Raw genomic sequence first — 18,251 nt, 5'->3', positions numbered from 1 at the left:
TAAAAGTACGGAATCTAGGGGTAATAATTGACCCTGAGCTTAACATGAAACATCACATTTCACAGAAATTAAAAGAAGGTTACACCAAATTAATGGTCCTTAAAAGACTGAAACCCCTGCTAACACTGAATAATTTTCACACAGTTCTACCTGCTATTAGGACTACCTCAAGTTACTATTAGACCACTCCAAATATTGCAAAATTCCGCTGCTAGAATTTTGACAGGCAAAAAGAAAAGAGACCACATCACAGGTATACTTGCTGAACTACACTGGCTTCCAATTGAACAAAGAATACAATATACAATGTGTACAATGTGTATACATATTCTCAATGATTACCTTGTGGATTCCAACCCAGACATCTGTGCCATCACAGAAACCTGGCTAAAAAACTCGGACATAGCCTTAACCAACCAACTACCCATCCAGACATATGACATTTTCACCTTCCATAGACACAAAAAAAGAGGAGGCGGACTTCTTCTTGCCTCCAAGAAAGAACTCAGACTGACCGCTCTCTCAATCAAGACTGAGTCCAAATTGGAAATGGGTCTAGTCAAATCAAAACATCTACAAATACTCTTAGTCTACGCTCCCCCGGGAGTTCTTGAAACAGACCCTTCACCCCTTATAGAATCCATCGTGAAACATATTAACTCAGACCTTCCAACAATGATCATGGGGGATTTCAACCTCCATACAAATGCAACACCTCCTTCTGCAAACTGCGAAGCCCTCCTCACCACCCTCGGCGCTATGGGATTTACCCCGACCATCAACAGCCCTACACATAAAGCTGGACACACTCTGGATCAAATATTCATCAACTCCAATTTCACTTGCAAAGGAGAACCTTCCTGTACCCCAATCCCTTGGTCAGACCATTTCCTGATAGAATCCTCCTTCTCCACACACAAACAGACACACACTGCCACACACCTTTCCACCATTCAATTCAGGAAAGCATGTCCATCGGATACACTCAGCGAACAGCTCTCCAAAGAACTTTCTAATTTAGATTTAGCCATCCCCGACTCAGCCCTTTCCTCCTGGCAAAAGATTACAGAAGCTGTCGCAAATAAATGGTGCCCTATGGTCTCCAAAACAATCAACCCAACAAAAAAGGGAAATCAACCTTGGTTCAGCGCTGAACTTAAACAAATGAAACAGACCTTACGCCATAAAGAAAATAGATGGCGCAAAACCCCCAACACCTCTACACTTTCTACATACAAGGGATTCTTACATCACTACAGGACCGCCATTCTTCAGAAAAAAAAGGAATACTACGCAAACAAAATACATCATTTCCAATATGATGCCCAGGCCCTATTCGCCTACGTGACACACATCACCAAATCTACCCCCCCACCTATCACAGATGAACATGCTCTTTACAAGGCTAATGAACTCGCTTCATTCTTTCAACAGAAGATTTTAAATACTCTCGCCCTCCTGCCCTCAAATACTACACCTCCCAAGTCACGTGAGAATCCCCAGTCTCTCACTAGACCTAAATTCGACAGTTTTGAGTCAATCTCCACCAAAGAGATTGAATCCCTTTTAAAAAGGCAGAAACCATCAAGCCATCCGGCCAATAACATCCCATCGAGACTCCTGCTTCTCATCCCAAATGCGATCTCAGGACCTCTGACCAGTATCATAAACAGTCTTCTAACGCATGGAAGCTACCCAGACAGTCTAAAAACCGCCTCACTCAAGCCCCTCCTCAAGAAACACAACTTAGATCCGAATGTTTTAGTTAATTTCAGACCCATCTCGAACCTCCCATTCGTTGCCAAACTAACGGAGAAACTGGTAAACACCCAACTTTCTGAATATCTCGAAGACCACAAGATCCTATACCCATCGCAATATGGTTTTCATAAATCACGCAACACGGAGACCCTTCTCATTTCACTCACTGACCATATTATCATGGGGTTAGACAAAGGACACTCCTTTCTGTTAATCCTGTTAGACATCTCAGCGGCTTTTGACACCGTCAACCATACCATCCTGCTGGATCGCCTAACAGACATCGGCATCTCCGGATCTGCCCACAACTGGTTCAAGTCCTTCCTCAGCAATAGGACTTTCAAAGTTAAAATCAACAATAAAGAGTCACCCATAACCAAATCAACTCTTGGCGTACCTCAGGGTTCCTCCCTATCTCCTACCCTCTTTAATATTTACCTCCTCCCCCTCTGCCAACTGTTAACAGACCTCAACCTAATTCATTATCTGTACGCAGACGACGTACAGATTCTAATCCCAATAACAGAATCAATCTCAAAAGCGCTCACCCATTGGAACAACTGCCTTCTATCCATCACTAACCTACTTAACAGCCTAAACCTGGTTCTCAACGCCTCTAAGACAGAGCTGCTCCACATCTCCTCAAACGAAATCAATATCTCCCCACCATCACCACACAGCCCTCACATTACCTGCAAGCAGGTTAGAGACCTTGGGGTAATACTAGACAATCGACTAAACCTTAAGAAAATGGTCAACACTACATCCAAAGACTGTTTCTTCAGATTACAGATTCTGAAACGTCTTAAACCACTCTTATTCTTCCACGACTTCAGGACAGTCCTCCAAGCGCTTCTGTTCGCCAAAATAGACTACTGCAGTGCCCTTTTCCTAGGCCTCCCCAAATCCACTACCAAACCACTGCAGATGTTACAAAATGCGGCTGCGAGATTGCTGACCAGTACCAGACGCAGCGAACACATCTCTCCCATCCTCAGGAACCTACACTGGTTACCAGTTAATTTCAGAATTCTATACAAATCGATCACAGTAATTCATAAAGCTATCCATCATCATCTTCAACTCGACCTGGAAATCCCACTCAAACTCTACTCCTCTAACAGACCAACCAGAGATACTCTCAAAGGCACTCTGAAATTCCCTCCTACTAAAGCCTCACGCCTCTCGATGACAAAGGACAGAGCTTTTTCAATAGCTGGCCCATCTATTTGGAATAGCATCCCATCAAGCCTCAGAGTAGAGCCTTGCCTGTTAACTTTTAGAAAACAACTTAAAACCTGGCTCTTTCACCAAGCCTTCGCCGACCCACCAGACAAGCACTAGTTGTCCTTCACCCGTCACGGTGTTTACTCTCACAAATGGACTCTGACTCTTCCAGATTAAGGCACCATTATGCTTTAACCCGTACGCACTATGTTATCACTTTGTAGTTATTTAATTCCTGCCTTGTCTTCCTTCCAGCTTCCTGCAAGCTTCCAAGTTCTCTTACCCTGTTGATTGTAACTTTGACTCATTTCTACCTATTGTTTACCTTTCGTTTACTTGAATTGCGACCCCAGTTATATTCTTGTTTATTGTAAACCGATCTGATATGGTTATTTACCATGAAGGTTGGTATATAAAACTGTTAAATAAATAAATAAATAAATAAATAAATAATTCATAAACTAATCCATGATGAAAAGACCAACTGGCTTAACACAGCACTGCATGTACATGTACCACACAGAAACCTTAGATTTGCTAATAAAGCTCTACTAACTATTCCTTCTGTTAAATCAGCACACCTCACTCAGGTAAGGGAGAGAGCACTGTCACTGGCTGGACCTGTTCTATGGAACTCCATGCCACTCAAAATAAGGCTGCAGAGAAATTTGAAACTATTTAAAACTAGTCTGAAAACCTGGCTTTTTAAACAAGCTTTTTATAAAGACAAAGAGAAGGAGGAAAACAGTTGAAAGATAAGGACGCACCAAGTAATCAGTTTTTTTCCTCTAATATCTCCAATTGCATATTAACGCTAGATTTGAACCGCTTGACAGTTTTTCAACCGACATATAAGCCTTAATTAACACACAGTCCTTTCTTATTAAAATATGTTACCATTCTTTGTTGGCACATGTATAATTTGTAATCTATGCCAATTATAGTTTTTCCTTATTGTGCCTTTCTGTAAACCATTGTGATGGTGAATTAACTTAACGACGGTATAGAAGAGTTTTTAAATAAATAAAAACAGTTGATAGTAAACCGCTGGGGAACCCCAGCCATGGATCTGCTGGCAACCCGGTCCAATGCCCAAGTTCCCAAGTTCTTCAGCTGCAGACGAGAACCGCAATCCCGGGGAATCAACGCCCTCGTCCAGACCTGGCCACAGGAAGACCTGCTGTATGCTTTTTCCCCCATGGCCACTACTGGACAGGATCATCCGCAAGATAGAACACCACAGGGGATTAGTACTTCTAGTGGCCCCTGACTGGCCAAAAGGCCATGGTACGCAGACATGCGAAGACTGCTTGCGGGCAACCCTCTGTGCCTACCTCCACACAGGGACCTTCTCCGGCAAGGACCGCTCCTCCGCAAGGACCGATCCTCCACAAAGACCCAACTCGATTCTCTCTTACGGTTTGGCCCTTGAGAGGACTCGCCTGAAGAAAAGCGGATACTCTAAGGCAGTGATTGACACTGCCTCGAACACGCAAGTTCTCCATATCACTAACTTACATTCGAATATGGAGAGTATTCGAAGCTTGGTGTGAGGACCGCGAGATCCTTCCGCAGACAATCAGAATTCCTATGATCCTGGAATTTTTGCAGGACAGCTTGAAGAAAGGGTTGTCTCTCAACTCCCTCAAGGTTCAGGTGGCCGCACTGGCCTGCTTCAGAGCCAAAGTGGACGGTATCAGTCTATCAGCCCATCCAGATGCTTCCCGCTTCCTGAGAGGGGTCAAACAAATCCGACCATCTTTAAAGTAGCTGGTGCCCCTACGGAATCTCAGTCTAGTACTAGACTTCATAGCGGGAAATTCCTTCAGACCAACAACGTGGTCAGTCACTATGACTCCTGACCTTGAAGACTGCATTCCTAGTGGCAATTATGTTCAGCCCGTCGCAACTCTGAGCTTCACACGCTATCCTGTCTGGAACCGTTCCTCAGGTTCACACCGGGAACCATACAGCTACGCACTGTCCCCTCCTGTCTCCAGACAAACATAAGGACTCGGAAGACTCACGCCTCTTCGCCATCTAAACGTCAGCAGACTCCTAGTCCGATACCTGGAAAGATTGGAATCTGTGCAAAAGACGGACCACCTATTCGTCCTTCACAGCGGGAAGAAACTGGGGGAAGCGGCCTCGCGGGCAACAATAGCCCGCTGGATCAAAGAAGTAATTAGAACAATAGCCCGCTGGATCAAAGAAGTAATTAGGGCGGCCTACGTAGAAGCAGGGAAGCCTCCACTTCTACAAGTCAAGGCTCATTCTACAAGGGTCCAGGCAGTGTCCTGGGCAGAAACCAAGATGCTGTCACCTGCCGAGATCTGTCGGGCGGCAACGTGGTCCTCCATACATACCTTCTCCAGGTTCTACCGCCTGGATGTCCAGGCCAGGAAGGACACATCATTTGCAAGGGCAGTACTAAGTGGGCCACAAGCAGCCTCCCTCCAGGTTCAGGAGTAACTTTTATACATCCCATTGTTCCTGAGTCCATCTGCTACACACTAGGAAATGGAGAAATTACTTGCCTGATAATTTCGTTTTCCTTAGTGTAGACAGATGGACTCAGCACCCCGCCCACAGCTGCCCCAGAATCCGGGAACCTCGGGTGAAAAACCCCGAGAACAAGTCAAAAAATTATAGGAGGCACTTCTTGCATGTGTTAAGGTCAATGGCAGGCATGGCGAGAGTTTTCCAGTAGGAAGAGGCACCAGACAGGGCTGCCCATTATCCCTCTTATTATTTGCCCTCTTTTTAGAAGCATTTGCTGTAAGGGAGGCTACAGATGTCGTGGGCATTAAGGTTGGATCTTTACATTCTAAGTTATCCCTATTTTCGGATGACATTTTATTTACTTTATCCAATCCAGAAACCTCTTTATCAGGGGTAATGCATGAAATGAAACAATTTAGCATGGTTTCAGGTTTTAAAATTAATTTTGAAAAATCAGAAATATTGAATATCTCTGCTCCTGAACATTTAGCAACTTCGATTTACAGGAAGTTTCCCTTTAAATGGGCCAAACAAAAACACAAGTATTTGGGAGTTTATCTCTCTAATTGAATTCTGGATTTATTTAATTTAAATTGTATCCCTTTGGTTAAGGCTATTATGAGGGACCTGGAAAAATGGGATTAGGGTGGGTTCTCCTGATTGGGGTGAATTGCAATTATTAAAATGAATGTGCTTCCTACATTTAACTATTTATTCTGAACATTCCCGATTGCTATCTCCTCAACTATGTTGAAATCATGGCAAAAGAACATTTTTTATTTCATTTGGAGTCACAGACCTCAAACGGTTTCTCAGGGGACCATGTACCAGCTCAAAGTCAGAAGTGATTTAAATGTTCCTAATCTGACTTGGTACTTTGCAGCTTCACAATTACGAGTTATCAATTGGAACAGGAAGGCAACAATAAAGCAGTTGGATCAGTGCCTATACAGGCACAACCTTGGCAGCCGAGACCTCCTGGACGTTACTTGTTACCCTACCGCCCACATTAGATAATACTCTGAGAATGTGGTCTCAGTGGCGAGGTAAATTAGTGGGGCATCTATTCATCATAGAGGTTTCCCGGCCAGTTTACCAGTGAGTGCCTTTTCAGACTGGAAGGTTAAATATCCATTTTCCAACATTGTAGTAGAAATATAACTCTTACTGGTATGGAGAAAAGAGAGATCCCATTCATCTTCACTCAATGTGTAACCAAGATCTCTTTCCCAGGCTACGTTCCAGGGATGTCTATAGTTGAGTATTTAGTAGCCCAAACTCTTTGTAAATAGTTCCTTTTATAGTATCTGCTTTATTGTGATAAGAGTTTTTCCCTTATCTGTCAAAACACTAATATTTAAGGAGGTTAAGAAATGTCTTAACTGAGCAAATGGGAGAAAATCATTTACCTGTAGTCCAAACGTACAAACTAGGTCATGAAAAGTCAAAAACGTACCCCTTTCTACCAAGTGTTCCACACATATCAACCCTAAAGTATTATTTAGATGGTATCTGCCATCTAAGATGTATCTTCTTAGGAACGACAGATGTTGGTGGGACTGTGGAAGGCTAGGTTCTTTTTATCACATTTGGTGGTCATGTCCTATTATACAAGCCTGTTGGACGTTTATCTATGCTTGCATGCTCTGGTGAATATCCCAATTCCCAAATTGAAGGGGAGTAAGTAGAAACTACGACAGCAGATCTTTCTAGCCGCAAGGTGTGAGGTTGCACTTGCCTGGAGGATACTGTCCTCCGCAGGGTCCATAAAAGTTACCGCTTGGCCAAGATTCATGCTTTGCGATATAATACTCTCTCAAAATTTGGAAAAATTTGGTTGCCCTACACTGTGGGAGAGAGACAGTTGCACCTCTACTCGAGATTAGATACGTACTATTCAGTGCTGATGGTTTGCCTTAATTTGCTAAGTTGCGATTAGCCCTTTCTATGTTTATTTTTATTTCTACTGTTATTTTTACATTTATAAGTATCTTTTCTATCTTTCTCAGTGTGCTTGCTTGTGCTTTCTATTGTTTAAAGCTAATGCTTCTTTACTAATGCGCTTCTTTTGCTCTGATCTTGGATGCATTATTTCCTTCGGGGGGTGGGTGGGCGATGGTGGGTGTGGCTTAACTGTATAATGGAAAAAAGGGTCGAGACGTGCTGTTTGTTTTATAAGATTATGATTGTTGTTGAATTACATTGTTTCCAATAAAAGTTTAAATTGAAAAAAAAAATGTAAAATGGATTTCTCTCTGGCAAATGGGAGTCACAGTTCATTCTTTCTTTCTGTTGCTGTCTAGGAAACGACAGGTGTCACCTCCATCAAAAAGCTCAAGCAAGGTCACAAGCGTGCCAGGCAGAACATCTGAACCCGGTCCAGCACCTGCTTCTAGCACAAAGTCCAGCAAATCCAGCACACTCTCTCGGCGCGAGGAGCTCCTGAAGCAGCTAAAAGCTGTGGAAGACGCCATCGCCCGAAAGCGGGCAAAGATCCCTGGAAAAGTATAATGTACTTGATGCAGACCTCCTGGCACATCCTAGGGAGCTCAAGAAACAATTAATGGGGGCTTTGTTTTTTTTTGTTTTTTTGTTTTGTTTTTTTTTTTATATATATAAATGATGGCACGTAAGGGTGGCCGTTATGAACTTTTGGAGTTCTACCTTATTTTGGCTGCAGTTCTTTTTAAAATTATTTTAAAATAAAAGCAAAAAATGAAATAAAAAATTGGCAGCTGAAACAAAAAGGAAATGAAACGGCAACAGACGCTGGTTCCGGCTCCTGACCGTAGTGACATCGTGGCTGATCCCTCTCCTCCGTGCTCATGCAGATGGCACAGGAAATGCGGAGTGTGTGAGCTGGGCAATGTAGAGGTGATGCATACATGCAGGGACATTTCACAGGGTGGATACACCATTTGGGATAGTTTCCCTGTCCCATCCCTTTCTCTGTTTCTTTACGTGAGTTGTATTCTTCTAGCTGGCCTTGCTGGGTGTTCTGGGTCCTCAGCAATGCCTTCTGTCATACTGTACAATGAGAAATCAAAACCTCTTATCAACTATCGGTATTCTCCATGCCCACCCCTTCAAGATTCCTTGTCCATGCCTCCAAGAAAAGATCTGTCTTATTCTTAATTGTTCAATTGGGAATTATATTTGTCTTTTATTTTAAGCATCAGATTGTTTTAGTTCATTTAAAACAAAAACAAAAGGGGAATAATATTGTTCGGGTGTCTGTAAAATGAGGAGGGTCTTTTTTTGAGGGAGATTCTCCAGGAAATAAAGTATTTTGATAAACAGTTCTTCCAGCACTATTCCTGCTAATTTTATTGGGGGAGGGAAGGGGGGTTAATTTGCTCTTCTCACAGGACAAGCAGGATGGTAGTCCTCACATATGGGTGACATCACAGGATGGAGCCCAATCAAGGAAAATTTCTGTCAAAGTTTCCAGAACTTTGACTGGCCCCTACTGGGCATGCCCAGCATGGCACTAACCCTGCAGCCAGCAGGGGGTCCCCCTTTAGTCTTCTTTTTTCCGCGCAGCAGTAGCCTCGCGGTTAAGGAGCTCTGCAGAGATTCCTGACAGGAATTTTCCTCATGGAATTGCTAAAAGTTAATTTGCCCCACAGGGGTCCTTCCTTTAACTTTTTTCAGACCGCGGTACTTCGGTAAGTTTTTACCCGTTTTCCGTCGATTATCGTCGAGTTTGGCCTTCACGGCCTACTGGCCGTCGACCGTACCGCAGCTCGATTTTTTCTATGGCCATGGCGTCGGGGTTTCGTCGGTGCCCGGACTGTACTCGCACCATGTCCATTACAGACCCCCATAAAGTCTGTGTAATGTGTCTTAGACGAGAGCACGATGTCTTGACCTGCATCAAATGTGCCCTAATGACACCAAAAGGTTGCAAGGCCAGAATGGAGAGGATGGAACTTCTCTTCCGTGCTCAAACCCCAACTCCGTCCGTTGCATCGACGTTGTCTGAACCGGCTCCCTCAACTTCGAGCCAGCATCGACCACCAGCCGGTGACCGTCCGGCATCGACGACTTCTCGGCCTTCGATACCCTCTACTCCCCCTCAGGACCGAGAGGATCGTAGGGAGAAACATCGCCATCGGCACCTTAAGACTCGGAACATCGAGGGAGCAAAATCATCGACCTCGCCATCGTCTGAGCCGCCGTCTAAAAAAAACCCTATCCAGAGAAGGCACCGACCTTTTTGGTGACCGGGTCACCGAGGCAACCCTTGCCCGACAGGGCATCGGGAACCGCGACTCCGCCTTTAACGGTGGTCCCTCCAGCTATGCCTCTGCCTCCTTCTTCTGTTCTGGAGCCGAGGCTGCTTGCTCCAGGTCTCCGAGAAGAACTGGACCGAATGGTTCAGGAGGCCATCGACAAGGCGAAGCAACGACTCCAGGTTCCTCCAGCACTGGTACCGATTGCGGAACTGACCATCGACCCGATTCCAGCAGCATTGGCACAGCTACTCTCCAGGATGGAAGTGCTTATGGCTGCTTTCCCACCGATGGACACTGGGTCACCGATGGCTCTGGTGCCCTCCCCGCTTACTCTGTCATCGGGAGGAGAAACACCGTTCCGCATCCCTCCATCAGGAGTTTTGCCTCAGCCATCGAGGCCAATACGGCTGTCCCCACTGATTCCCTTGATGCCCGTGCCGGGGCCTTCGATGCCTTCATCGGTGCCCTCCGGTTATTTCTTCGATGCCTTCGGAGCCTAGACTGGAGCCTTCAGGTATCCAACCACCCCGTCCCCTAGAGGGACGGGGTGGTTGGATACCTGAAGGCTCCACCCCGACCCCTAGAGGGACAGGTACTGATCCTTATGATACCTGGACTGCTGACTCCTCACCAGACAATGATGATTTGCCATCACCACCTTCACCCACTGAGAGTAGAAAGCGTTCTCCTCCAGAAGACCTCTCTTTCATAAATTTTGTGAAGGAAATGTCTGAATTGGTTCCCTTCCAATTACAGACTGAACAGGACAATAGACATCAGATGATGGAGTTGCTACAATTCCTGGATGCTCCCAAGGAAATAACCTCCATCCCTATCCACCAAGTTCTTCTGGACTTCCTCAAGAAGAACTGGGAACATCCTGGCTCCATTGCACCAGTCCACAGAAAAGCTGACACTACCTATTTGGAGCAGTCAGCTCCAGGCTTTCAGAAGCCTCAATTGGATCACCAATCTGTGGTGGCTGAATCTGTGCAAAAGAGAGCAAAAAGGTCAAAACCTCACACTTCCTTTCCCCCTGGCAAGAACAGAAGTTTTTAGATGCCATTGATCGCCGAGTCTTTCAAGGATCAATGCTGATCTCCCGAATTGCCGCTTATTAGCTTTATATGACCCAATATAATAGTCGTTTTTAAGCAGATACAAGACTTCTCAGACTCCATGCCTCAGTCACTTCAAGAACAACTTCAAACCCTAGTTAATAAAGGTTTTGAGGCAGGCAAACATGAGATCAGATCATGTTATGACATTTTTTACACTGCAATCTGCAGCTGCTATTTCAGCAAGACGATGGGCCTGGCTCAAGTCTTCAGACCTTCGCCCTGAGGTCCAGGACAGATTGTCCAACCTCCCCTGCGTAGGGGACAATCTCTTTGGCGAGCAGATTCAAAAGAAAGTGGCTGAATTAAAGGATCATCATGAGATTCTAAGACAACTCTCTTTGATACCTTCGGACTATCCTTCCAAACAGCCTTTCCAGAAGGACTCTAAAAAGTCATTCTTCAGACCGAAGAAGTCCTACCCGCCACCAACCAGATCCTGTTCTATGAGGCCATTTCTCAAGGCACAGTCTCGTCAGACCCAGAAACAAAAGCCACAAACAGCCCCCCAGCCGGGCCCTGCTTCTGGCTTTTGACTCTCGCATAGAGAGCAGCAGCCAGCTTCCGTTACCCCACATACCAGTGGGAAGTCGATTGTGCCAGTTCAACAACAGATGGCACTCAATCACCTCAGACCAGTGGGTTCTAGCGATTATAGCTCAAGGATGTCATCTCAACTTTCTCTCCATCCCGCCGGATTCCCCACCTCTAATGACGTGGAAAACATCCGACTATTCACTGCTCATGGAACAGGAGGTCTCCCTCCTACTCCAGTCCGCAGCCATAGAACCAGTACCATCCCCTCAGCAAGGCCTAGGGTTCTATTCCCGGTACTTTCTAATCCCCAAAAAATCGGGAGACGTTCATCCAATCCTGGATCTACGAGCCCTAAACAAGTACCTCCAGAGAGAAAAGTTCAAGATGGTAACCTTGGGCTCTCTTCTTCCTCTTCTACAAAGAAGAGACTGGCTCTGCTCTCTAGACCTTCAGGACACATACACTCATATTGCGATTATTCCATCTCATCGCAAATACCTGTGGTTTCTGGTAGGCCACAAGCACTATCAGTACCGAGGGCTTCCATTCGGCCTCGCGTCTGCACCACGAGTCTTCACAAAATGCCTCGTCATAGTTGCAGGCTTCCTCAGGACTCAAGGTGTTCACGTCTACCCCTATCTAGACGATTGGTTAATCAGGGCTCCGACTCAGCAAGCTGCTCTGTCGTCTCTACATCTCACCTTACACACTCTCATTTCGCTCGGATTTCTCGTCAATTACGACAAATCCTGCTTAGTCCCATCTCAAACCTTAACGTTCATTGGGGCAGACTTGGACACCTTGCAGGCAAAGGCTTTCCTACCTCGACAACGAGCTCTCACTCTCGTGTCTCTGGCGCATCGACTGCAGTCTCAACACTCAACGACTGCACACCGTTTTCTCATCCTCCTGGGACACATGGCGTCCTCAGTTCAGGTCGCCCCAATGGCCCGCTTGGCCATGAGAGTCATGCAGTGGACTCTACGGTCACAATGGACTCAATCCATTCAGCCTCTGTCGACCATGGTCCACGTAACCAACTCACTCCGTGTGTCTCTCGCCTGGTGGACAAATCAAATCAATCTTCTACAGCGCTTGCCCTTTCAGGCACCAGACCCTCAAATAATTCTCTCCACCGATGCTTCCAACTTCGGATGGGGACCCCACGTGGCCGATCTGCAGACACAAGGGTCTACAAAGGAAGCAAAATACCAAATACATTTCCTGGTGCTGCGAGCAATCAGATACGCTCTCAGGGTATTTCAGGATCGCCTCTCCAATCAAGTCATCCTGATCCAGATGGATAACCAGGTGGCCATGTGGTACATCAACAAACAGGGAGGGATGGGCTCCTACCTTCTGTGTCAGGAAGCTGTACAGATATGGGCGGAGACCCTCTCCCACTCGATGTACCTCAGAGCCACCTACTTGCTGGGAGTAGACAATGTGTTGGCAGACAAGCTGAGTCGCACTTTTCAACCGCATGAATGGTCTCTCAACCCTTCAGTAGCGAACTCCATCTTCCAGCAGTGGGGATATCCTCAAGTAGACCTCTTTGCATCACCCCAGAATTGCAAAGTAGGCAATTTCTGCTCTCTCACTCACAGCCAACATTATCCACCAAGAGATGCATTCTCCCTCTCATGGACAACCGGTTTCTTATACGCATTCCCTCCACTTCTCTCGAAGACTCTCGTGAAGTTACATCAGGACAAGGGAACCATGATCCTGATAGCACCCCACTGGCTGCGCCAAGTGTGGTTTCCAATACTTCAGGATCTCTCCATTCGCAGGCACATTCCTCTAGGAACAGACCCGCTTCTAATCACTTAAAACAACGGGTGTCTTCACCACCCCAATCTTCAAGCCTTGTCCCTGACGGCATGGATGCTGAAAGGTTAATCCTTCAACAACTTAACCTTTCTGAACCAGTTTCCCATGTCCTGATTGCTTCACGGAAGCCTTCCATGAGAAAATCTTACTCATACAAATGGAACAGATTCACGTCATGGTGCTCCTCTCAGGTCCTTGACCCTTTTACCTGTCCAATTCCGAAGTTTCTGGACTATTTCTGGCACTTGTCAGTCAGGTCTAAAAACTTCCTCCATCAGAATGCATGTCAGTGCGGTAGCCGCCTTCCATAAAGGTGTCGGGGATGACCCTATATCAGTACAACCCCTTGTAACACGTTTTTTGAAAGGCTTGCTTCACCTCAAGCCTCCGCTGCGTCCTCCGGCCCCTTCTTGGGACCTTAACCTGGTTTTGGGTCGGCTCATAAAACCACCATTTGAGCCTCTTCATTCTTGTGAACTTCGATATCTCACATGGAAAGTGATTTTCCTTTTGGCAATCACTTCCGCTTGCAGAGTTAGTGAGATACAGGCCCTAGTTACCTATCCGCCTTACACTAAACTTCTGCAGGACCAGGCAGTACTCTGCACTCACCCTAAATTTTTACCTAAGGTAGTTTCGGGTTTTCACCTCAATCAATCCATCATACTACCTACCTTTTTTCCCAGGCCCCACTGGGAAAAAACGGGCTCTAGCATTCTACCTAGACCGTACAGCTGCCCACAGAAAGAGCACTCAATTGTTTGTCTCTTTCCATTCCATCAAATTAGGGCAGCCTGTGGGTAAGCAGACCCTCTCCTCCTGGTTAGCAGACTGCATATCCTTTTGTTATCAGCAAGCGGGCATTCCATTTCAAGACCGTGTTAAAGCACACTCTGTGAGGGCCATGGCGACTTCAGTAGCACACCTACGATCGGTGCCGCTGCCACCTGGAGTTCTCTCCATACTTTTGCAGCCCACTATTGCTTGTACAAAGCCGGAAGACAAGATTCCATCTTCGGCCAGTCTGTATTGCGTAACCTGTTTACGACGTGACGTACCAACACCCTTCCACCTGTCCGGTGGGGTTCAGGATGCCCTCTCCCAAATTCCACCCCAGTTGTTGTGCCTCTGGCATGTCCTTGGGTACATTTGGTGCATGTTCGGACATCCTCAGCTTGGTACTCACCCATATGTGAGGACTACCATCCTGCTTGTCCTGTGAGAAAGCAAATGTTGCTTACCTGTAACAGGTGTTCTCACAGGACAGCAGGATGTTAGTCCTCACGAAACCCGCCCGCCACCCCGCGGTGTTGGATTCGTTTCTTATTTTATTTTTCGGCACTGCCTGCAGCTTTGTTACAAGACTAAAGGGGGACCCCTGCTGGCTGCAGGGTTAGTGCCATACTGGAAACTTTGACAGAAGTTTTCCGTGATTGGGCTCCATCCTGTGATGTCACCCATATGTGAGGACTAACATCCTGCTGTCCTGTGAGAACACCTGTTACAGGTAGGCAACATTTGCTTTCTCTAAGAATTGGCATTGGAGTGACCCGGAAACCTCTCCTTATACTATGGCAGGAGAGATGTGCCCGCTGTCTGTTCAGAGAAGGGCACTGGGAGCCATAGCATTTTAGCATGTCTGTGCAGCATCAGGACTGGGCTGGATTAGGATGAATTTGTGTGTGGCACTGCAAGTTTGAAAAGTATGGTGGGGCAACATTTATGAGAGTAGACATTCAGTGTGATAGTCCAGGCCCTGAGAGCAGATGTCATGCTAGCGTCTGCTGAGAGATGCTTACCCTTTTCGATGGCCTTTCAGCATTTTCAAGTTCTCTTCCTGGAAATTCCTTCTGCTAGCCTTATAATAAATCATTTAACTTCCTAGCAAAACCATGCAGAGTTTTAAGCTGTTCTGCAGAGTCCCCTGCTTTTGCATGGCAGGGACATGTTTTAGTCTATCCTCACAAAATCACTGAAAGCCTGAGGGCAAAACGGTCAGGGATGGTGTACTTCATATCTTATCAATAACAAGAGTGCTAGTACCTATGGTGCAAGTAACCCAACCTCACATTTTCTCTGCCCCTCATATCCCCCTCCACACCCACACAAGAAACATTGGGAAGGGCTGTGTATGTTGAAGGAAAGCAGCATACAGGGAGACAGTGTCAAAACAAAGTTAGGAAGACCAGGTTGCCAAATTTCTGTAGGATATTTTGTGCTATAATGCCTCGGGTTCCTGGAAAACTACAGTATCCAGAATGCTTGCTGTGAGGTGAGCTAAAAATAGCAAGAAATGTCTCTGAGCATGAACTCTGCCCTGCAGGTCTGCCAATAAGCAAAAAGATTCCTGCAGGCTATCAAAAGCCACAAGTCTAATTATGAATTAGGTAAGTCTTTGTTTTCATTGTAGCCACATCCTGGGTTTTCCAGTGTTACCTAATTCTGGAACGCCGGACAGGAATGTCAGGTCAGTGCCTGGAAGGCAGCCAGTGAATGTTGTCACCTGGCTTTGGTTGCTGGTGCTTCTCCAGGGTGAAGTGGCCTGGGCTCAGACTATCTCCTGACCCCTTTTTGAGAGAAACTAAGGTTGCCCTGCGGCCAATAGGATTCCTCCCAAGGCAGGTGGGCAGGGCATGTGGGGGGAGGAAGGGAACCCCTAGTTGCCCTGCAGACTTCGGAAGCACCTACTTGTCCGAGAAGGAAGACTTGGATCCTGCTTGGGAGAAGGGGTCTATCACTCAGGGCCAGGGAGAGCAGGGAACAGCAGGAGGGAGACCAGGAAGCAAATTGGGTTAGTTGGTATATTTGTAATTTTTAACAAGTTATCCATTGTAGATTTCAGTTTATTAAATTGCAATTACATTAGTACTGCACATTCAAACTTTGTAGGGAGTTTTATAAAATGTTGTACCTGATCAAGGGACATTCCCCAACGCTGTTCCACTCCATGAAAAGCTTTCTTTTTATACAGTAACTTTTAAAGGGCTTCTTGGGAGGCACTCCAGCCAGCAATACTTTATTATTACAGTTGTATTTATTAAGACTAAATAGCTTAAGGGATTGTCACAGAGATCCAGAGCCTGTCAACTCTAGGACTAGAGGATTCAGGGGATGGGTGAGGGATACAGAGCCTGTCGCCTCCAGGACTGGAGAACTCAAGGGATGGGTGCAGGGATGACAGCCTGTCACCTTTAGGACTGGAGGGATCAGGGAATGGGTGCAGGGATACAGAGCCTGTCACCTCTAGGACTGGAGGGCTCAGGGGATGGGGGCAGGGATACAGAGCCTGTCACTTCTAGGACTGGAGGGCTCAGGGGATGGGAGTAGGGACACAGAGCCTGTCACCTCTAGGACTGGAGGGCTCAGGGGATGGGTGCAGGGATACAGAGCCTGTCACCTCTAGGACTGGAGGGATCAGGGGATGGGTGAGGGATACAGAGCCTGTCACCTCTAGGACTAGAGGATTCAGGGGATGGGTGAAGGATACAGAGCCTGTCACCTCTAGGACTGGGGGGCTCAGGGGATGGGTGCAGGGATACAGAGCCTGTCACCTCTAGGACTGGAGGGCTCAGGGGATGGGTGAGGGATACAGAGCCTGTCACCTCTAGGACTAGAGGGCTCGGGATGGGGCAGGGATACAGAGCCTGTCGCCTCTAGGACTGGAGGGCTATGGGGATGGGGCAGGGAGACAGAGCCTGTCACCTCTAGGACTGGAGAGCTCAAGAGATGGGTGAGGGATACAGACCCTGTCACCTCTAGGACTGGAGGGCTCAGGGGATGGGTGCAGGGATACAGAGCCTATCACCTCTAGGACTGGAGGGCTCAGGGGATGGGTGGAGGGATACAGACCCTGTCACCTCTAGGACTGGAGGGCTCAAGGGATGGGGGCAGGGATACAGAGCCTGTCAACTCTAGGACTAGAGAATTCAGGGGATGGGTGAGGGATACAGAGCCTGTCACCTCTAGGACTGGAGAGCTCAAGGGACGGATGCAGGGATGACAGCCTGTCACCTCTAGGACTGGAGGGATCAGGGGATGGGTGCAGGGATACAGAGCTTGTCACCTCTAGGACTGGAGGGCTCGGGATGGGGGCAGGGATACAGAGCCTGTCAACTCTAGGACTAGATGATTCAGGGGATGGGTGCAGGGATACAGAGCCTGTCACCTCTAGGACTGGAGGGCTCAGGGATGGGTGAGGGATACAGAGCCTGTCACCTCTAGGACTGGAGGGCTCAGGGGATGGGTGCGGGGATACAGAGCCTGTCACCTCTAGGACTGGAGGGCTCAGGGGATGGGTGCGGGGATACAGAGCCTGTCACCTCTAGGACTGGAGGCCTCTGGACGGGTGCAGGGATACAGAGCCTGTCACCTCTAGGACTGGAGGGCTCAGGGGATGGGTGCGGGGATACAGAGCCTGTCACCTCTAGGACTGGAGGGCTCAGGGGATGGGTGCGGGGATACAGAGCCTGTCACCTCTAGGACTGGAGGGCTCAGGGGATGGATGCAGGGATACAGAGCCTGTCACCTGTAGGACTGGAGGGCTCAGGGGATGGGTGCAGGGATACAGAGCCTGTCACTAGAACTGGAGGGCTCAGGGGATGGGTGCGGGGATACAGAGCCTGTCACCTCTAGGACTGGAGGGATCAGGGGACGGGTGCAGAGATACAGAGCCTGTCACCTCTAGGACTGGAGGGCTCAGGGGACGGGTGCGGGGATACAGAGCCTGTCGCCTCTAGGACTGGAGGGCTCAGGGGACGGGTGCGGGGATACAGAGCCTGTCGCCTCTAGGACTGGAGGGCACAGGGGACGGGTGCGGGGATACAGAGCCTGTCACCTCTAGGACTGGAGGCCTCTGGACGGGTGCAGGGATACAGAGCCTGTCACCTCTAGGACTGGAGGGCTCAGGGGATGGGTGCAGGGATACAGAGCCTGTCACCTGTAGGACTGGAGGGCTCAGGGGATGGGTGCAGGGATACAGAGCCTGTCACTAGAACTGGAGGGCTCAGGGGATGGGTGCGGGGATACAGAGCCTGTC

The 18,251-nt window shown here is 47.5% G+C and overlaps 1 protein-coding gene across 10 annotated transcripts in view; it reads left to right on the top strand.

Moving 5' to 3' along the window:
- Window positions 1-8,792, top strand: part of ZC3H18 (zinc finger CCCH-type containing 18) — a 302,002-nt gene extending 293,210 nt beyond the window's left edge. For 8 of the 10 annotated variants that reach the window (XM_029608642.1, XM_029608646.1, XM_029608645.1 and 5 more), the window contains one exon: window positions 7,794-8,001. In XM_029608642.1, coding sequence (XP_029464502.1) covers window positions 7,794-8,001 — 208 coding nt within the window. Of the gene's footprint in view, window positions 1-7,793 lie in introns of all 10 variants that reach the window. The other 2 variants (XM_029608640.1, XM_029608639.1) reach the window with 1 other exon arrangement.
- The last annotated feature ends 9,459 nt before the right edge of the window (window positions 8,793-18,251 follow it).

This window comes from Rhinatrema bivittatum, chromosome 7 (assembly GCF_901001135.1).
Source record: "Rhinatrema bivittatum chromosome 7, aRhiBiv1.1, whole genome shotgun sequence".
Classification (NCBI taxonomy): domain Eukaryota; kingdom Metazoa; phylum Chordata; class Amphibia; order Gymnophiona; family Rhinatrematidae; genus Rhinatrema; species Rhinatrema bivittatum.
This window is presented reverse-complemented; position numbering and strand designations above follow the sequence as displayed.